The sequence below is a fragment of the Mirounga angustirostris genome, unplaced genomic scaffold, assembly GCF_029215605.1.
Source record: "Mirounga angustirostris isolate CCGP_5_RB_7025 unplaced genomic scaffold, mMirAng1.0.hap1 SCAF_17, whole genome shotgun sequence".
Taxonomy (NCBI): Eukaryota; Metazoa; Chordata; class Mammalia; order Carnivora; family Phocidae; genus Mirounga; species Mirounga angustirostris.
Genome location: NW_026991725.1, coordinates 56,548,578 through 56,568,441, shown reverse-complemented (window position 1 = coordinate 56,568,441; position 19,864 = coordinate 56,548,578). Strand labels below are relative to the sequence as shown.

Here is a 19,864-nt window from a genome sequence, read left to right as displayed (position 1 = left end):
AAGTGTTGGGAGTGCTGCCCACATGGAGTGGTCTTGAGAGGCCATCCTTTGAGGTGGGGGCTGCCTTGTTCTCTGGGATTCTGTATGCCCCAGGATTGTCCCCCTCTGCCCTAGCAGGGCTCTCCCCTCTGGCTCGGTCCCTCCCTCCCCACTAGCCCCTAGGCCAAGGACCCTAACCCTTCCCTGGGGCCTGCAGGGACTGAGTTGTTTGTCTTGTGGACTCCTTGGAAGCTCATCCCTTCCCCTATTTAAGCCAGGCCCTTAGGATTCAAAGTAGACCCCACAGGTCAGCAGGAAAGCTGGCTAGCGATTTATCATTTTAATCGAGGTTTCCTACTTAGTATTCATCACTCACCCCAGACGGATGGGGAGGTACAGGGTGGTCCTACCTTCTTCACTCCTCGCTGGACACCCCCGGCCCCATCCCCAGCCTCCTGCCCCAGGGAACTTTATCCTTCTTCCTAGTTCCCAGGCCTTGAGTGGGTTGGCTTTTTGCGTTTTTCCCTGCAGCTACAAATCAGGAAACCGGGTCATAAAACAACCTTGGGTAAGTGGGTAGGATGGAACCAGCAGTCTCACAGCCGCTGCTGGGGAACAGAAAGCTTCCTTCTGTCTTCCTCCCTCTCTCTTCCTCTGTCTCCCACCCTGCCCCTCTCCCACCACCCCTCTCCCTCAGGAAAACCTCCAGCCACAGCCTCCCAGCTGGGCTCCACCGGGTCCCCTATGGGAGCTGCGGCCGCTCTGGCCCACGCTGTGCCCATTTCCCTGATCCAGGGCACTGGAGGGGCTGTGGGCCCAGGGACAGCAGTTACGGGGTGACAGCAGGTGGCCAGTGACCAGCACTGCTCATGAGTGGACCTCCCTGAGGTGGGTCCGGCTCCCCGAATAAGAGGGGGGGTCCTGGCCTGGCCTTCAGGGCCTCAGAGGCTGCAGAGGGGCCCTCTGCCCTCCCCTTCCAGCACCTTCTTGCTGCCACGCTCCAAGATGCCTTCCTATAGGTGGGAGTTCTTGGTGTGGGGTCCAAGGAAGGGAACGTGCACCCTCGGTCTGGTCATCCAGCAAGAGGAACTTCACTGTGGGTGGGCTCAAAGGTCGGTCTCTTGCTCTCTGAACCTCACCTTTTTTCTCTGGAAGGGCGGAATAATCAAAGTGTTAACTGAGCAAACCTGCACAAGAGTAAGCATTCCCGGCCAATGCCAAGGGTCCCCCACCCCCCCCAGCCCGTCCTCCTCTGCTCCCTCGGTCCAGGAGCCTGGGTCCAGGAGCCTGCCTTCCAAGAGTTGTCATAAGGGACTTCTGTCCTAAGCATCGTATCTGGTGCCTAGAGGATGCTCAAGGCTGACTTCCTCCCTCCCCTCAGGAACTTCAGAAATCAGGCCTTGACCCAGTGTCCCCAAGACCCAGGTGGGGGAAGCAAGGAGGGGGAGGCTAGACTGGACCCGAAGGAGCCCCACGAGGATGTGTTAGGGGGTGCCCTTCTTTTTTTTTTTTTTTTTTTTAAAGATTTTATTTGTTTGAGAGAGAGAGAGAGAGCATAAGAGGGGGGAGAGGGAGAGGGAGAAGCAGACTCCCCGCCGAGCAGGGAGCCCGATGCGGGACTCGATCCCGGGACTCCAGGATCATGACCTGAGCCGAAGGCAGTCGCTTAACCAACTGAGCCACCCAGGCGCCCCAGGGGGTGCCCTTCTCCCTCCAGCCGAACCCACTGAGGCCAGACCCCGAGTCTGTCCCCCTCTGCTCCCCTCCTCCCCTCCCGAGGTTCAGAGGTCATCATCTCTGCCAAAGGGGCCCCTCCTGCTGCCGCCCACCCCTGCCTAGTGCGTGCCTCTCTCCCCCTCCTTGTCCTGTCCTAGTGCTCTTGAAAAGTAATCATAATCATAATAATTAATAACAACAGAGCCTGTGGCAGGCCTGAGGCAGCTCTTAAAGAGGCAGAGCCCTGTTTTCTCCTGGCTGAGCTGGCGGACCTCAAGCCCGACTTTGATGCCATGCCTTTGTTCCTGCAACCGTCCCTTTCCCCCCTCCCGCCGCCTGGGGTTGGAGGGTGGTGTTGGGGTGAGCATTTTTGCCTGCGTTCTCCATCAGGCACTGGGCCTCTCGTATTTTAATTGAACTGTCTTTTCTTAGAGATAGATGCTTTCACCGCATCCAGGGCTTGTGTGTATTGGGAAACCCGCCTTTAATACAGCTCGGCTAAATTAAAAGACACAGCAGCTGGACTGATTAAAGGTGGGGGGAAAGGACACTGGCCATAGCACTCTCTCTTTTTAAGTAATGTTTCCGGTAATGCATTTTGGAGAATGTGAAGAAAAATAAAAAAATAAAGCTGTAGAAATGTTAATGATATCCACAGGACACTCAGCAGGAAATGGGAGCGATCTGGGACTAATAAAAGCCGAAATGTAATTTGTGCAGATATATGACGCGCAGCTCAGCTCCCGTGCCTCCAGAGCAGGCCTGGGTTTGTGCATTCCGGGCTCAGAAACACAGGCCAGGGGGACGGAGGCGGAGCGCAGTGTCGTGTCCTCTGGAGCAGGCCCTCCTGGCCAGGGCCTGCTGCCGACCCCGCCTGCCAGCCGGTGACACCCTAATAAAAGTGACTTCCACTGCCAGCCGGGTTGTGCGCCTGCTCATTTCCTCTGCCCAAGGGTGGAAGGGGACGGCCCCTAAGCCTTCTCCGCAGAGCTCAGGAGGCCCAGGGCCGCCTGCCTGGCTGACAGCCACCAGGCCAGAACCGAGTGCCGCCTCCAGCCCCTATGGGCCTGGCGCATCGCGGCAGGCACCTCCTGTAACGTTTGATCCAAGCCGCCAGGGATGGGACTGAAGTGGGTCAGAAGGGCGGGCACATTTCTCCTTGTTGGGGATGCCTGTGAAGAATCCGGGGGGAGGAGGGAGGGGAGGCCGCCGGGCTGTGTTCGTCTTGGGGCCTGGTGGGCAGGGGTTCGCCCTGTGGGACGCTGGTCCCCTCTCACAGCAGCCCCGGGCACATCTACCCCTGAGTCAGGGTCAGCTGACTGCCGAGCTCAGGGGAGGTGGGCCCCGGGCTGTGCTAACAGGGCTCCTGGGGGCTTCTGGCTGCCCTGCTCAGCTGGATGGGGCCCCTCCCCTGGCCCCCACCCTGGTCAGCCCCAACACTGAGAAAGGCGTCTAAGGGGGATCCGGGCAGAGAATAGAGGAGTGAGTTGGACCTCCTGGGGGAGCCCCCATCCTCCCCCACATCTCTGCCCTCTTTCTCACGTCTGTGTGTCTCTCTCTCTCTTCTGTGCCTCTTTATTCCTTTCTGGTCCCTCCTATAACCCTGGAATCTTGTGGCCTGAAGCAGGCCACCCCTTCCTCTTTCACCTTGGGAATGGCTGGGAACTGGACCGTCCCCGGTGCCCTCCTGGGGGCCCGGGCCTTTCTTTCTGCCTCTTGCCCACCCCCCACCAGTGGCAGGGTTGTGGGTAAATCCTGATCCCCCGCCCCCGCCGCCCCCCGGGCATCTGGCTGACTGCCAGACTCCTCGATGTGATTTCTCCTGAGCCTGGAACGTTCCTTGCTCCTCCCCTCTCCCTCCTTTGGGGGCCTTCTGGGGTGACCTGGCCCCCAGTCAGGGAAACCTTCAGCCTGGACGCTGTTGTGTGAATCCAGTTGCTCTGCCCTGAAGGGCCCACCGTTTCTCCGGGGTCATTTCCTGATCCCAGATCCTGCGTTGGGGCTGGTTAGACCTCGCCGGGGGCCCGAGCCCCTGAAATCATAAACAGATGGTCTCTTGGCCTGGCGTGCCCCGGTGCTGACCCTGTGAGATGGAGACGGGAGGGGCCTCGGGGGCTGCCTCACGCCCAGCTGTGGGGCGCTCCTCTGTGGCCAAGGGACTGCGGCTCTGTACCCCCATTAGCATGCACTCCCTCACTCTGGGCCACGTAATCTGTTTATGCACCTATGATACCAAACCAGGAGGCAGGTGCTGCTGTCCTGCGTTACTGGGAGTCGGAGAAGGGGACGTTTTATGCCTACAGTGGCTCACAGCCCCTAATCGACGTCTGCTAGGAGGAACAGACAGCTTCCAGATGGCATGGCCGTGATGGAGGTGCGCGCGTGCGTCTGTGTGTGTGTGTGTGTGTGTGTGTGTGTGTGTGTATGCGCGCCCGCTCTCCGCAGGCCCTGGTGAGTGGCTCCTCTGGGCAGGGGCAGACCTTCCCGGCTGCCCGCACGGCTGGGTCCCGCTCGAACACTGCCGCACTGGGACTCGATTGCAGGACCCAGCCGGCCCCCCGGGGACCGGAGAGCGGGAAGCGCTCTGCTAAATGGTTCTGCGGGCAGGGAAGCGCTGGGAGTGGTGGGTGGGGTGGAGGGGAGGAGCTGACCCCGAGCAGGGTGGGGTGGCCCCCGCGGGCGCGTGGGGCGGTGGGTCCGCGCCTCGCCTCGCCGCAGCGGTGGCCATCCTGGGCCAGGCCCAGCGGGCCGCGGGGCCGATGTCGGGCCGGGAATTACAGAGCACACCCCCCTGCCACAGAAGTTGTCAATATGTGCACAGCTGGTGGGGAGGCTCGGGCAAAGGGGAGACCATTAAGAGCTGCAGGGGAGAGGGCAGGGCGGGAGAGGGGTGGGAGGCCGGCGGCTTTCGGAGGGGAAGGGAAATGGCCCGTCTGAATCCCTCTCCCTCTCCCTCTCGCCCTCCCCTCCCCGCCCTCCCTCTCTCCCTTTCTCTTTTCACAGATAACTAGCCCGAGTCATGCAGTCTTTTCGAGAAAGGTGTGGTTTCCATGGCAAACAACAGAACTACCAGCAGACCTCACAGGAGACCTCGCGCCTGGAGAATTACCGGCAGCCGAGCCAGGCCGGGCTGAGCTGCGACCGACAGCGGCTGCTGGCCAAGGACTACTACAGCCCGCAGCCCTACCCGGCCTACGAGGGCGGCGCGGGCACTGCCCCCGGCCCGGCGCGGGGCGGCAAGGGCCTGGCCTCGCAGCAGTCCCTGCAGGGCAGGCCGGCCTTCTCGGGCTACAGCGTGCAGGACAGCAGCGCGTACCCCGGCCGCTACTCGGGCGAGGAGAGCCTGCAGGCCTGGGGGGCCCCCCAGCCGCCGCCCCCGCAGCCGCAGCCCCTGCCGGGGGGCATGGGCAAATATGACGACAGCTTGATGAAAAAGGCGGCAGTGCCCCCTGGCAGGCAGTACCCGGAGCAGGGCGCCCAGCTGCCCTTCCGGACTCACTCGCTGCACGTCCAGCAGCAGCTGCCGCAGCCCCAGCAGCCCCTGGCGTACCCCAAACTGCAAAGGCAGAAGCTGCAGAACGACATGGCCTCGCCGCTGCCCTTCCCGCAGGGCGGCCACTTCCCCCAGCACTCCCAGTCCTTCCCCGCTTCCTCCAGCTACTCCTCCAGCGCCCAGGGCGCCCAGGGCGGCGGCGGCGGGGGCAGCGGCCAGGGCGCCCACTCCTATAAGAGCTGCACCGCGCCGTCCGCCCAGCCCCACGACCGGCCGCTGACGGCCAGCGCCAGCCTGGCGCCGGGGCCGCGGGTGCAGAGCCTTCACGCCTACCAGTCCGGCCGCCTCGGCTACGACCAGCAGAAGCAGCAGCAGGCGGCGCTCCAGAGCCGGCACCACGCGCAGGAGACCCTCCATTACCAAAACCTTGCCAAGTACCAGCACTACGGGCAGCAGGGCCCGGGCTACTGCCAGCCGGACGCGGCCGTCAGGACTCCCGAGCAGTACTACCAGACCTTCAGCCCCAGCTCCGGCCACTCGCCCGCGCGCTCCGTGGGCCGCTCGCCCTCCTACAGCTCCACCCCGTCGCCGCTGATGCCCAACCTAGAGAACTTCCCCTACAACCAGCAGCCGCTCGGCGCCGGCGCCTTCCCCGCGGGCATCACGGACCACAGCCACTTCATGCCCCTGCTCAACCCCTCCCCGACCGATGCCGCCGGCTCGGTGGACAGCCAGGCGGGCAACGGCAAGCCGCCGCCGAAGGACAAGCTGCCCGAGAACCTGCTGTCGGACCTCAGCCTGCAGAGCCTCACGGCCCTGACGTCCCAGGTGGAGAACATCTCCAACACGGTGCAGCAGCTGCTGCTGTCCAAGGCCGCCGTGCCGCAGAAGAAGGGCGCCAAGAACCTGGCGTCCAGGACGCCGGAGCAGCACCGGAGTCAGCACTGCAGCCCCGAGGGCAGCGGCTACTCGGCCGAGGCGGCCGGCACGCCGCTGTCCGAGCCGCCGAGCAGCACGCCGCAGTCCACGCACGCTGAGCCGCCCGACGCCGACTACCTGAGCGGCTCCGAGGACCCGCTGGAGCGCAGCTTCCTCTACTGCAGCCAGGCCCGCGGCAGCCCCGCCAGGGTGCACGGCAACTCCAAGGCCAAGCCCGAGTCGGTGTCCACCTGCTCGGTGACCTCGCCCGACGACATGTCCACCAAGTCCGACGACTCCTTCCAGAGCCTGCATGGCAGCCTGCCGCTCGACAGCTTCTCCAAGTTTGTGGCGGCCGAGCGGGACTGCCCGCGGCTCCTGCTCAGCGCCCTGGCGCAGGAGGACCTGGCCTCCGAGATCCTCGGGCTGCAGGAGGCCATCGGCGAGAAGGCCGAGAAGGCCTGGGCCGAGGCGCCTGGCCCGGCCAAGGACGTCGGCAAGCCTCCCTTCTCGCTGGAGAACCACAGCGCCTGCCTGGACGCCGTGGCCAAGAACGCGTGGCCGCGGCCGGGGGAGCCGGAGGCCCTGCCCGAGGCCCTGCAGCTCGACAAGGGTGGAGGTGCCAAGGACTTCAGCCCGGGGCTCTTCGAAGACCCTTCCGTGGGCTTCGCCGCCCCGGACCCCAAGAAGACGGCCGGTCCCCTCGCCTTTAGCCCCAAGACCACGCTCGGGGCCGCCACGCCGGACCCTGCCGCGGCAGCCTTCGACTGCTTCCCGGTCACGACCAGCGCCAGCTCGGCAGATGGCGCCAACCCCTTCGCCTGGCCCGAGGAAAACCTGGGCGATGCTTGTCCCCGCTGGGGCCTGCACCCCGGCGAGCTCACCAAGGGCCTGGAGCAGGGCGGGAAGGCCTCCGACGGCGTGGGCAAGGACAATGCCCATGAGGCTTCGGGCTGCCCGGGCTTCCAGGAGGGGGAGCCGCCCGGGGACGAGGCCGCCGGGCCTCGGGCCTCGGCGCAGGAGGCGGCAGGCGGGGTGAAGGAGGAGGTGGGCGGGCTGCTGCAGTGCCCCGAGGTGGGCAAGGCCGACCGCTGGCTGGAGGACAGCCGGCACTGCTGCTCCGCCGCGGACTTCGGGGACCTGCCCCTGCTACCACCGCCCGGCAGGAAAGAGGACCTGGAGGCGGAGGAGGAGTACTCCTCCCTGTGCGAGCTCCTGGGCAGCCCCGAGCAGAGGCCCGGCCTGCCGGACCCGCTGTCGCCGAAGGCCCCCCTGCTGTGCACCAAGGAGGAGGTGGAAGAGGTGCTGGACACCAAGACCGGCTGGGGCTCCCCGTGCCACCTGTCCGGTGACTCCGTCATCTTGCTGGGCCCCACCGTGGGCGCCGAGTCGAAGGTCCAGAGCTGGTTTGAGTCCTCCCTGTCCCACATGAAGCCGGGCGAAGGAGGCCCCGACGGGGTGCTGGCGCCCGGGGACTCCGCCACGCTGGCCCCAGATGCCTCCCTGGCGCAGAAGCCCAACAAGCCGGCCGTGCCCGAGGCGCCCATCGCTAAGAAGGAGCCCGTGCCCCGCGGCAAAAGCTTACGGAGCCGGCGGGTGCACCGGGGGCTGCCGGAGGCTGAGGACTCCCCGTGCCGGGCGCCCGTGCTGCCCAAGGACCTCTTGCTCCCCGAATCCTGCACTGGGCCCCCGCAGGGACAGATGGAAGGAGCGGGAGCCCCAGGCCGGGGGGCCTCGGAAGGGCTCCCCAGGATGTGCACGCGCTCCTTCACGGCCCTGAGCGAGCCCCGCACACCTGGACCCCCAGGCCTGACCACCACCCCCGCCCCCCCGGACAAACTGGGGGGCAAGCAGCGAGCCGCCTTCAAGTCCGGCAAGCGGGTGGGCAAGCCGTCACCCAAGGCAGCCTCCAGCCCCAGTAACCCGGCCGCCCTGCCCGTGGCCTCGGACAGCAGCCCCATGGGCTCCAAGACCAAGGAGACAGACTCGCCCGGCACCCCGGGCAAGGACCAGCGCTCTATGATCCTGCGGTCCCGCACGAAAACCCAGGAGGCGTTCCACTCCAAGAGGCGGCGGCCCTCGGAGAGCCGCCTCCCCAACTGCCGCGCTGCCAAGAAGCTGCTGGCCAACAACCACCTGCCTGCCTCGTTCAAGGTCTCGGGCAGCCCCCAGAAGGAGGGCAGGGCCAGCCAGCGGGCCCGGGTCCCCAAGCCGGGCGCAGGCAGCAAGCTCTCTGACCGGCCCCTCCACGCGCTCAAGAGGAAGTCGGCCTTCCTGGCGCCAGTCCCCACCAAGAAGCGGAACCTGGTTCTACGGAGCGGCAGTGGGGGGGACGTGAAGGAGGAGGGAGCCGAGGACCCCTCCGCCCTCTTCAAGAGGATGTCTTCGCCCAAGAAGGCCAAGCCGGCCAAGGGCAACGGCGGCGAGCCCGCCGTGAAGCCCCCGCCCCCGGAGACCCCTGACGCCTGCCTGAAGCTCGCCTCGCGGGCGGCCTTCCAGGGGGCCATGAAGACCAAGGTGCTTCCGCCCCGGAAAGGCAGGGGCCTGAAGCTGGAGGCCATCGTGCAGAAGATCACCTCGCCCAGCCTGAAGAAGTTTGCGTGCAAGGCGCCGGGGGCCCCTCCCGGTAACCCTCTGAGCCCCTCTCTCCCTGAGAAGGACCGTGGGCTCAAGAGTGCGGGCGGCAGCCCAATTGGGGCAGGAGAAGGTCTCTTAAATGTGGGCCCTGGGCAGAAGCTCCCGGCAGCTCCGGGGGCCGACCCGTTATGCAGAAATCCGACCAACAGATCCTTAAAAGGCAAACTCCTAAACAGTAAGAAACTGTCCTCAACTGACTGTTTCAAAACTGAGGCCTTCACGTCCCCCGAGGCCCTGCTGCCTGGGGGGACTGCCCTGGCACCTAAGAAGAGAAGCCGGAAAGGCAGGGCTGGAGCCCTCGGACTCCCCAAAGGTCCCTTGGAGAAGCGGCCCCATCTAGGCCCGGCTCTGCTCCTGACCCCCCGAGACAGGGCCAATGGCACTCAGGGGGCCAGTGAGGACAGCTCTGGTGGAGGAGGCAAGAAGCCAAAGACGGAGGAGCTGGGCCTGGCCTCCCAGTCCCCTGAGGGCCGGCCCTGCCAGGCCCAGACGAGGGCGCAGAAGCAGCCGGGCCACGCCAACTACAGCAGCTATTCCAAGCGAAAGCGCCTCACCCGGGGCCGGGCCAAGAACACCACCTCCTCACCCTGTAAGGGGCGTGCCAAGCGGCGGCGGCAGCAGCAGGTGCTGCCCCTGGATCCCGCCGAGCCTGAAATCCGCCTCAAGTACATTTCCTCGTGCAAGCGGCTTCGGGCAGACAGCCGCACCCCGGCCTTCTCGCCCTTTGTGCGGGTGGAGAAGCGAGACGCGTTCACCACCATATGCACTGTGGTCAACTCCCCTGGGGAGGAGCCCAAGCCCCACAGGAAGCCTTCCTCCTCCGCCTCCTCTTCCTCATCCTCATGCTCATTCTCCTTGGATGCGACCGGGGCCTCCTTGGCCACGCTCCCTGGAGGCTCTGTCCTGCAGCCACGGCCCTCCCTGCCCCTCTCCTCCACCATGCATCTGGGGCCCGTGGTCTCCAAGGCCCTGAGTACCTCTTGCCTTGTTTGCTGCCTCTGCCAAAACCCGGCCAACTTCAAGGACCTCGGGGACCTCTGTGGGCCCTACTACCCCGAACACTGCCTCCCCAAAAAGAAGCCAAAACTCAAGGAGAAGGTGCGGCCGGAGGGCACCTGCGAGGAGGTCTCGCTGCCCCTCGAGAGAACGCTCAAAGACCTCGAGTGCACAGCCACTGTTGCCACTGGCAAGCCCCCGAGGCCCGAGGGCCCGGCCGACCCCGGCAAGCAGGGCTCGCTGCGCACCAGCGCCCGGGGCCTGTCCCGGCGGCTGCAGAGCTGTTACTGCTGTGACAGTCGGGGGGACGGTGGCGAGGAGGCGGCCCCAGCTGACAAGAGCCGCAAGCACGAGTGCAGCAAGGAGCCACCGGCCGAGCCTGGCGGGGACACCCAGGAACACTGGGTGCACGAGGCCTGCGCCGTGTGGACGGGCGGGGTCTACCTGGTAGCCGGGAAACTCTTTGGGCTGCAGGAGGCCATGAAGGTGGCCGTGGACATGGTAAGAGGCCAGCCCGGCTGGGGCGGGGAGCCCGGGGTGCGCAGGACGGGCAGGCAGGCAGGCCATTGGGAAGCCCCCCCCCCCCCCCCCGCATCTTTGCCGGCGCCACGGTTTGGGCCAAACATACCTGCCATCACCAGTTCCTCTCCGGGGAGCTTTGGGGTGGAGTTGAGGCCGAGGCAGGACATGCTCACCCACCCCTGTCCCCGACTTGCCCTGCCCAGCCCGGCCCCCGGCACCTTCCGGCTCCAGGTCCCCCCCACCCCACCCCCGTCCCAGCACTTACCTGTCCCCTTGGGCTCTGGGAAGGAGCCTCTCTGCACACGGTGGGTCGGCACGTGTCCCCTCGGGCAGGGTGGTCTGGGGACCTCTCCGCAACGGTCATAACGTGCTCCTTGAGGACCTCCAGTCCCCAAGGTCTGTGAGCAGGAACTCAGGCTGCCTTCTCGGGTCAGATCCCAGCACTGCCCATCCCTCCCCGTGGGACTCGGGGCCTGCGGCTTCGCGCCTCCGTATCCCCGCGTCCTCATGGCTGGCGTGGGCCGCGCAGCGGGGCTGTGAGGGCTGAGGGAGTTCACGCCGTGAAGCCGCCAGGTCTGTCTGAGCGCCCGCCGACGGCCCTCTGCTAGGACGGGGGACGTCGGTCGGGCCTCGGCTCACCAGCACTGTTACTCCCACTCCAGCTACCAGGGCTTCCTGCTCCTCACGCTCCCTCCTGAGGTGGCGGAGTGAGCAGGCAGCTAGACGGGGTGCTGGGGTCAGCAGGCTCTTCCTGGGGTCTGTGCTCTTGCCCACCTCCCCCCGACACACACGCACACACACACATGCACACGGACAGCCACACCTGGGACGGACACTCCCTCGCACCGCCTGTGCCCAAGGGCCTCGGCCTCGCCTGGGTTCCTGCACCCACCTTCCACTGCCGCGGGGCATGGTGGGAGACCTCTGCAGGCCCAGACATCCTGCCCAGGGGCCTCCAGCCTGACTGAGGAAACCCCACCTCCAAGAGGATACCTGCACTTTCCGTGCCCCTCCCTCCCTCCCTCTCTCTGTCTCTCTCTCTGTCACTGGCTCTTGGCTCCTTCCCAGCCATCCTGAAATAGGCTCAAGTCTCTTCCATCATTAAAAAGTAATACCCTCAGATCACCAATCCCCTCCTCCGACACCCACGCCCCACCAGGCCCCCCATCCAGGCCTCCCCTGCCTCCATGGCTCTGGGCCAGGCTGTGCTGCTTCTCCATCCTTCTCTGAGCTGGGGCCCGATCCAGTCTTTTCCATGGTGGTAGGCTAATCAAGCATGGGCTAAGCCTGTCCCAGGAGCTCTGGTCTCGCCCCATGGACCTGCACTAAAGTCCTGCCGGACTGATGAGAAAGCTGGGGGTCAGAGTGGCACCCTGCTTCCCTGCTGTCGCACAGCTCTTGAGCGCTGGAGCTGGAACTCCGCCCATCTCCGCCCGCTCTGCCCTATACCTCCTGCCACTGGGGCATCCCTGGGAAGGTCAGGCTGCGGTGGGGGATGCTGGGGGGGGGTTAGGACACACACCAGCAGGGCTTCGCTGCTCCCCGGCCGCATCTTCCTACGTCCCCCAAGGCAGCTCAGATGGGGTCTAAAAGGCCTCCCTGCGTCTGATGGCCCTGGGCCAGGCCCGAGCTGGCAGCCGGGCTGAGCCTCACAGGGGCCCAGCAAAGCAGCGTCCCCCCACCGGACGCTCAGAACACTCTGGAGAGACGGCCAGGCTCTGAGACTTCTGAGGGTCCCGGCTCCATGCCCTCGCCTCTTGCAGCCTTGGCTCCCTTGGAAACACACAGACCCGGGTTCAAATCTCAGCTCTGCTGACAGTGGGTTCTGTGACTCCAGCAAGTCACTGCCCTCTGGGAGCTTCGGAAGGCCACACCCCGTTAGCGGGGTGGTAGGGCTACCTCCCCCGTGCACAGGAGGGTCCCCGTGCGGCAGGGTCCCCAGCCCCGGCACGCCTGTTAGTACCTTGGCCTCACTCTCGCTCTCGGGGGCACAGAAGTTCTGTGGGGGCCACTCAGGGACAGCCCTCTTTCTTCTCTGACCCCTCCCGAGAACCCCCACACAAACTGTTGTCCCTCAGCCCTCCCATGCCCACCTCCCGGGACCTCAGTTTCTCAGTCTGCCCAGAACCACTGCAGGCCCTATGTCCTATCCAGGTGAGGCCTGGCCATGGATGCCAAGGATGGGGGCATGCACCTCTCACTGGGTGTTATTTAGAAGCTGCAAGCAAGGGCTCAGACCCCAGTTTGGGCCCCCCCACCAGCCTGGGATCCTTTGGCAGGTTCACAAGCCCGGCTAGGGGAGCAGGGGGTCAGAGCTCGGGTGCTGGGCTCAGAAGGGCCCAACGCCTCTGTCTCTCTGTCCCTCGGTTTCTTCGTGTCCGGAACGCCGCCCACCAGTTTTTTGGGGGGGGCCTCAGTGCAGGCAGGGTGGTGTGAAGCCGCCCCTCTGGCTATTCCCCTTTAACCAACAAAACACCTGAGGGCCTGGGCCTGGGCCTGGCCCCCCTCCCGCTCCGTCACTTCTTTGTGGGCCGGAAATTGAGGCACTGTGGGGTCCCAGAGCCCCAGGAGATCTCAGCCTTGACCGGAAGGCAGCTGCCCATCTGAAGGCATGTATGGACACCCGATGTTCCAGAACACACACAGCCCATCTCCCTGTACCTCCCGCCTCCCAGCATGATGCCACAGGGAGCGTCCCCAGGCCTTATTCCCCAGGAAGGTGGGAGAAGACTTTCTCACTCATGGTCTCTCCCAGATGCGGGAGGTGGGGTCTCTCTCTTAGTCGTGGACGCGGGATGGAGCCCACCCCCGGCCCCGAGCAGTACGGGGAGATTTTTGCCAGCTCAAAGCCCAGCTCAGCTACCTGGGAGCTGTGTGCCCTCAGGCAGGTTACTCAGCCTCGGTAGGTAACCTGGGTAGAATTATGATAATACCAACATCATAAGGCTATGAGGTGGCTGCTTCCAGGCCCGCGGGGCACCGCATGAGGGACCCGTCCCGGTGGCTTAGCGCTGGGGCCTGGGCCTACCACTGCTCTGCTTCCCCGCAGTATGTACCTCCCGCCTGGTACGGCGGGGCTGTAGTTCTGGAGTCTGCGGGACTTGGGGCCCAGCCTGTCCCTCTGCAGGCCACAGGGTTTCTCTCGCTCTTCGGAGGGCCTTCTCCGGGTGGCCCAGCTGTCCCGGTCACGTCCCTCTGCGGACAGCTGGGCCAGGTGTGGGACACCGCGTGCATCTACAGCCACTCTGCCTGTCCCCTCCTCCGCGCACCTGGGCAGGGCAGGGGGCCCCTCGGAGGGTGGGACAGGTCCATTCTGGGCTCCGTGCTCGCGTGACTGCCAGACAGGGTAGAAGACGGTGCTCATTGCCTTCACGCTCGCCTGGAGTGGAGGCCTCAGTTTCACCATCTAGAAAATGGGGCTCATGACAGTCCCCAACCCCCTGGGAGGAGCCAGTGGGTAAGGACACGCCCTGTGCCCTGCACACCGAACCCCTGCTCAGCCCCAGCCAGGAGCCACACCCACAGCGGCCTCACGGCTTCTTGTCGTCTGCTGGGCACATGGTGTCTCCCGTGTGGAGGGTTAGGGGGGCCCGTAGGGTGGGGGGGCCCTCCCTCCTCACCCAGGTGGGGCCTGGAGACTTCGGGTGACCGGCTGAGGTCACCCAGCGCAGAATGGCAGAGCTGGGATGCGAACCCGTGAGGTTCGACATTTATCCGTGAGGTTCGACATGCCCCTGCCCCAAGAGGGTCCCCTCATCCGAGCCCGGGGCTGCCACAGAACCAGCCCTCGGGCCACCTGCAACCTCCTTCCAACTGATTCCTGGGGTGGGGGAGGTGGGGTCCGTGAGGGGCCCACTGCAGACTCACCGCAGCTTCCCTCTCTCCTCGCCAGACCTGTTCCAGCTGCCAGGAAGCCGGGGCCACCATCGGGTGCTGCCACAAAGGATGTACCCACACCTACCATTACCCATGTGCCACCGATGCGGGTAAGAGCCAGCCCCAGGGGACAGGGAGGACAGGGAGGCCCCGGAGGCCTGGAGGCAGGATCAGGCCTCCCTTGCACCCCACCCGCCCCCGGAGTGGGGCCGGGTCCTTGGCCAGGGCTGGGATGCGAGCACGAGCTGCAGCCCTCCTTCTGCAGGGATTAATTCACACCCACTCCGCGCCCGGCCCGGCGTCAGGCCCTGGCTCTGTCCCCAGTTGCATCTTTACAGATAGGCTGCCTTCCCCACGGCCACACACAGCAGCACGGACAGACTTTGCCTGTCTGGCTCCACATCCCGTGCTCTCTCTCTCTCACCCCAGTACTGTCCAGCCCCCTGGGGCCTCACCTGTGAGCGGGACAGACAGGAAAATCATGATCCTTGCCCAGAGTTATGGAGACCAGACAGGGTGGAGAGAGTGTGTGCCGTGGGAGAGATTCATCCTGTCTGAGCTGGGAGGGAATGCAGGAGGACTTCCTGGAGGAGGCGGCATTGGCGCCAGGCCCCCCCAAGCTCAGGAGAGGTGCGCAGCAGCTGGTTAGTGGCTTGGAGCAATACAGGTTCTGTTCCGAATGAAGTGTCCGGAGGATTCCCCACATAGTAGGGATGTCTTCAGGGCCCTGGGGATTGTCACAGGAGGAGGAGACGCTGACTCAGGGAGCAGGGGCTTGCAGAGACCTCATGGGCGCTGAGTGTGCAGGCCTTAGGGGAGGGGCAGGGAGAGGGAGGTGCAGAGCCAGGGGCCAACTTCCCCGTGTTGGGAGGCAGGTGTGAGGCCGGCCAGGGGTGTGCTGAGGCCTGTGCTGCTCGGCTGGCCCGCTCATGGACCCCCGCACCACTCACTGCGGTGGGGCGGCGGGGGGGGGGGGGGGGCGAGGCACGTGGTTGGCGGCCCGGTCAGCTCCGCCCTGCTCCATGCGGGCTCTCCCGCCCAGCGGGCCGGCCCCCCACAGTTGACCCCACCAAGTCCCCCAGGCCGCCCAGATTCACGGGCTGGGGCCTCTTCTGCATGGGCGGAGCTACGGAGCCACCCTGCCGAGGCTGGCGGCCCAGGGAGGGCGCTTGGAGCGAAACTCTTGGCCATCCGTCCACGACACGTGGCTGCTTCCCTGTGCACAGGTTGGGGAGCTGTCCCCAGCCGGGCTCAGGACAGAGACCCGCTGGCTGTCAGCCCAAGGGGTCGTCAGATCGCGGGAGGGGGCCGCGTGGGGGGAGTGGGCGCCAGCACTTCACAGCTGTGGGGGGCGACAGCCAGAGAAGCTGGGAGAACAAGTGAGCCCGGAGGCCGGAAGGGCGGGCTGGCCGGGGCACCTCTGGCCAGGCAGGAGGGGTGGAGGGCAGAAGGCCTGAGGCAGGGGGCTAGGCGGGACATCCAGCGTTTGGCAGACGGGAGCCCCAGGCCTCCGTGTGCACCGTGCACCTACCCAGGCCCTGGGTCTCCAGGTGTGGGCTCTCGGACCGCAGGGCACCGGGGCTGCCCCCCTCTGCCCTTCCCTGCCGCCCTGGCCCACTAACCCTGTGCGTTCAGCCCCATTAACGAGCACCTCCCTGGGGCTAAGTGACTCGGAATTGCTGGCCAAAGCCAGCGCGCCACGGGTCCTGTCTGAGCCTTTCCACACTCAGGCCGCGGGGGCCCCAGGATCCCCAGGTGCAGACACCAAGAGAGGCACCGAGAATCGATGACCCAGCTCCTTCCTATGGTCCCCCTTCTGCATGTCCGGGGGGGATGCTGGGGGGTGGCTGAGCAAGCTGGTTTGGGACGTGGTGACCTCCTGCCCTTCGCTTGCGGAGACCCAAGCCCTTGACCATCAGGCCTGCAGTGGGATATGGGGCGGGGAGGACACCACGTGTGCAGCCGGCCTGGGGTTTGAGCTCAGTGCTCTTTGGAAGGCGTGCGTTCAGTCGCAGAACCGTGTCTCGCTTGCCTGAGCAGAGGGAAGAGGACACACGGAGGATCTCCCCCCAGACGCTGGCCCCAAAGTGCAGAAACTCAGGGGCACTTTGCAGCCTGAGTTTACAGCTTCTGGCCGGGGCTGGTCGGAAAAAAAGGGGAGCCAGCTGCAGGCCTGGAGCCTTCCCAACCCTGCTCTCGGGCCTGCGGATCTGCCCTTGCCTCCCCGCCCTGCCTACCAGCCACCATGCTGTCGCGATGCCACGGCACGAGCCACAGCGTGAGCAGGAGGAATGTGCTGGAAGGAGAGGACTTGCTTGGCCAGCTCAGGCCTCCGGCTATTTATGGGTTTGGGGTTTGTTCAGAACCATGGCCATGGGGCATGGGAGGGAGGGGGCTGAGCCCAGAAGGGGACTGGGTGTTGTGGACGGGGACTCCTGGGGGAGAAGCCAGGGCATCCGTAGGTGACAGCGGGCCGCGGAGTGGGGACTTGCTGAGATGCCAGTGAACCCCTGGGCTGAGGCGGGCAGCAGGAACCAGCCATGCTCAGCCATCCTCTGTCCCCCAAGGGTGGCCAGTGCTGTGGGCACCCAAATACCTGCTGGGATTCACCCAGATCCAAGACCTCAGTCTTCCCCCTGCTCCCAGACTCAGGTCTGCGTCGCCTTCGAGGCCCCCCACAAGAACAAGCCCATATCCTGAGTGCCTGCTCTGAGCCACGCACGTGCAGGTGGCTTATATTCATTGCCCTCATCAGTCCCCATGATAGAGACAGACACAGTAGGTGGCATAAGGCCCATTTCACAGATGTGGACACCGAGGCTCAAAGAAGCAGCTGATTCTTGAATCCAGACCTGGGACCGCACCGCCCAGTCCATCAGCCCGCTCGGTCTCAAGGCCTTCTAGGGGCTGGGCATGCATCCAGGGAAGAGGGCAAAGCAGGCACACGGAGCTGGCCTTCCAGTGGGGCAGAGCATGAGCAAGTCCACGGTATTTAGACCACTAGGAGGAAGTGGCGAGTGTGGCCAAGCGAAGTGAGGCAGGGGCAGGGGAGAGACGGGCATAGGGGGTCTGCTGCAGCTAGGGAGTCAGGGACGTCCTCCCGAGTGACAAGAAGGCCTTCCGGGTGGGGGGAAGAACAGGAACACACGGGCCAGGAGGGCTGGAGGCAGATGGAGGCCAGTTCAGCCGGGATGGGGTTTAGACCCTGGAGAACCTCAAGCAGGGTCTGCTCTACTTTGTGCAAAGAAGCCCTGTAGCCTAGGGTCTCAGGGGCGCTAGGTCTCCCTCCCCGCCTGGCCCCCTGACGAGACACCAGCAGCCATCCTAACCACCCACACTTCTTTTTGGTGGCAGGTTGCATATTCATCGAAGAGAACTTTTCTTTGAAGTGTCCCAAACATAAGGTAGGTAACCACAAGCCTTCCCTGGAGGGGAGCCCCTCCCCTCGCCCCACCCCCTGCCCTGCGGACCCTCAGCGGGGCCCAGCCCCCACCTGTCCGCCTCCAAAACCTTACTATTCGCGGTGTATCCGAAGCCTTTGGGGCAGGTTGGCACACGCTGGTCAGAAAGACCGCCTTATAACGAGACAGGTCCTGAAGGAGGGAGCCATCCCAGGTGGGCGACAGGAAGGGCAGGCAGGGGCACAGGACGATGGGCGCGGAGGGAGGTGACGGTGGCAGAGTGGGGGTAGAGAAAAGTTAAGGCCTATGGTGAGGCCTGGTGCCTCCAGGGGCGGTGCGGGCAAGGGCGGAGCCTCTCGGGGGGCGGGGCCACGCCGGGAGGGGCGGGGCCGGGATTTATTAGCCCCCAGCACGTGCCCACCACCCGCAATGACGGGCGCTCGGGCGTCTCTTCTCCTGCAGAGGCTGCCGTTGTAATCCACCCCAGCGGCCGGAGAAGCCGCCGAAGCCCGCCTGCCCGCCCGCCGCCGAAGGAGAGGAGCCGCCTGCGCAGCCCCCGGGCCTTTGAGCTGCTCCCCGCGCGGGTCCAGAGCCGATCCTTGATCCGGACTCCGGATCTTGGATCTGGCCGCCTAGGGCTGAAACTTGCGATCCCGGGTTGGGAAGAAAACACGTTCCGGAGCCGCCTGCTCCCGGAACAGGAGGACACAGGACGTTCCCGCCTACACCCCCCAGGGCCAGGCTTGGAGAGGGGGAGCCCGCGGAGCGGCCAGACTCCCTGGGGCACCCAGGCTCCGGCGGGGATTGGAGACGCCTTTAGCCTGGGGACACGCTTCTCCCCCTGGTAGTTCCAAGAGGACGTGGCACACATTCGACGTGGGTGCTGCCGCCACCGCAGCCGGCGTGGCTTGCAGCTGGGGGCCCTGGGGGTGGGGGGTGGGGTCCAAAGGGCCCTGGAAGTGGCCAGGGCGGCTCCAGGCTCCGAGGCGGGGGGCTGGGGGGGGGAGAGGGAGCCGAAGCCTTGCTGGGGAGGACTAGGCCGGCGGGGTAGGAGGCCGGAGGCTTTGGAAGGAACCTTTCGAATCGTGTCCTAGTGCCCTTCCCACCCACCCAGCCTCGGCCGACACTTCCGAGCGGTTTGGGCAGAGCCGGGGGAGTCCGGGACCCATGCTCAGGGGATGCGGGCTCCCCGGGTGTGGGCGGGACTGGCCCCCGCCCTTTGGCCTCTGTCGTCCCCTTTCCAGTCCTCCGCCCCACCCCTGGAGCGCCACCTGGGAAGGCAAAGGAAGGGAGTGGCGACCAGAGCGCACCTCCGGTGGATGCGTGACCGTCCCTCTGCACGACCACCCAGTCTCCAGGGACAGCAGCGCCCACCCGGCACGGGAGCAGAGACAGCGCTAGATTCGTGTACAAACCTGTGTACCCCTCTATATATATGTTACATAGAATGTATATATGTTGGGAACATGCTCGCTTCTCCCGTGTGTCGCCGCCGCCGTGCGTCGTGCGTCCCTCAGCACGGGGCCCTTTCCGGGAAGGGGGCTACGGCGATGCCCGCCCTCCCCGCTCAGCCACCACCGGCCCAAGCCAGTCCCCGCCAGTCCGTCCGCCTGTCCGTCTGTGTCCTCAGCTCTGTCCACGCTTCGATAGGCCTGACGCAGCCCCCAGACTGGGGCCGCCCTAGCAACTTCCTGTACATATGACTGTAAAATGGTAAACGTGTGTATTATATCTGGCCTCGTTATATAGTGTATATATATGTATACATATACATATATATAATATATATGAAGACTGTAAATGTTAAGACGACTAGTGTTCTTATTAGTATATTGCTTCACACTGAAGATTGTGTGTATCGAGCTGTTTCTAAAAGATGTTTATTTTCCTTAAGAGTAAAAAACAGTCATTGCATTCAGAAAAAAAAAAAGTCAATAAAGATACAACGATTGTTTTGGAAGTTTGCAGCCCGTGGATTCTAACCAGATTCCGCTGGGAGAGGGGGCCAGGCCTGGGGGGGCGGGGGGAATGGAGAGGAAGGCTCGGCGGGACACCAAGGGACAGTCAAGGGTTCTAGTCGGTACCGTAAGGGCAGGAACAGGAGACAAGCCCCCTGCTGCGTAGACAACCCCCCAGCCACCCCACACCCCATGCGGCCTCAGGGTCTCAGGTTATGATGGGGGCTGGAGACCTCCCCAAGCTTGGGAGAGGGAGAACCCGCGAAGGGGTGGGGGAGGGGAGACGAAAGGCCCAAACAGCGATACCAGGCTGTAGCTCCTATCACAACAGATCCTTAAGGACACGGAGTCACCCTCTCATGTCACCC

At 64.9% G+C, this 19,864-nt stretch overlaps 1 protein-coding gene and 1 long non-coding RNA gene across 4 annotated transcripts in view; one reads left to right on the top strand and one right to left on the bottom strand.

Moving 5' to 3' along the window:
- Positions 1 to 19,498, top strand: part of RAI1 (retinoic acid induced 1) — a 116,345-nt gene extending 96,847 nt beyond the window's left edge. For all 3 annotated transcript variants that reach the window (XM_064582218.1, XM_045889718.3, XM_054511015.2), the window contains 4 exons: positions 4,699 to 10,240; positions 14,154 to 14,247; positions 17,492 to 17,541; positions 18,001 to 19,498. In XM_064582218.1, the coding sequence (XP_064438288.1) occupies positions 4,715 to 10,240; positions 14,154 to 14,247; positions 17,492 to 17,541; positions 18,001 to 18,015 (5,685 nt within the window). In that variant the 5' untranslated portion in view covers positions 4,699 to 4,714 and the 3' untranslated portion in view covers positions 18,016 to 19,498. The remainder of the gene's footprint in view (positions 1 to 4,698; positions 10,241 to 14,153; positions 14,248 to 17,491; positions 17,542 to 18,000) is intronic.
- Positions 396 to 10,673, bottom strand: LOC135362924 (uncharacterized). The gene is made up of 3 exons (XR_010408382.1): positions 10,527 to 10,673; positions 963 to 1,127; positions 396 to 510 (listed from the first exon to the last, which is right to left on the bottom strand). It is a non-coding gene; the product is annotated as an uncharacterized LOC135362924 (long non-coding RNA).
- Positions 19,499 to 19,864: the final 366 nt, after the last annotated feature.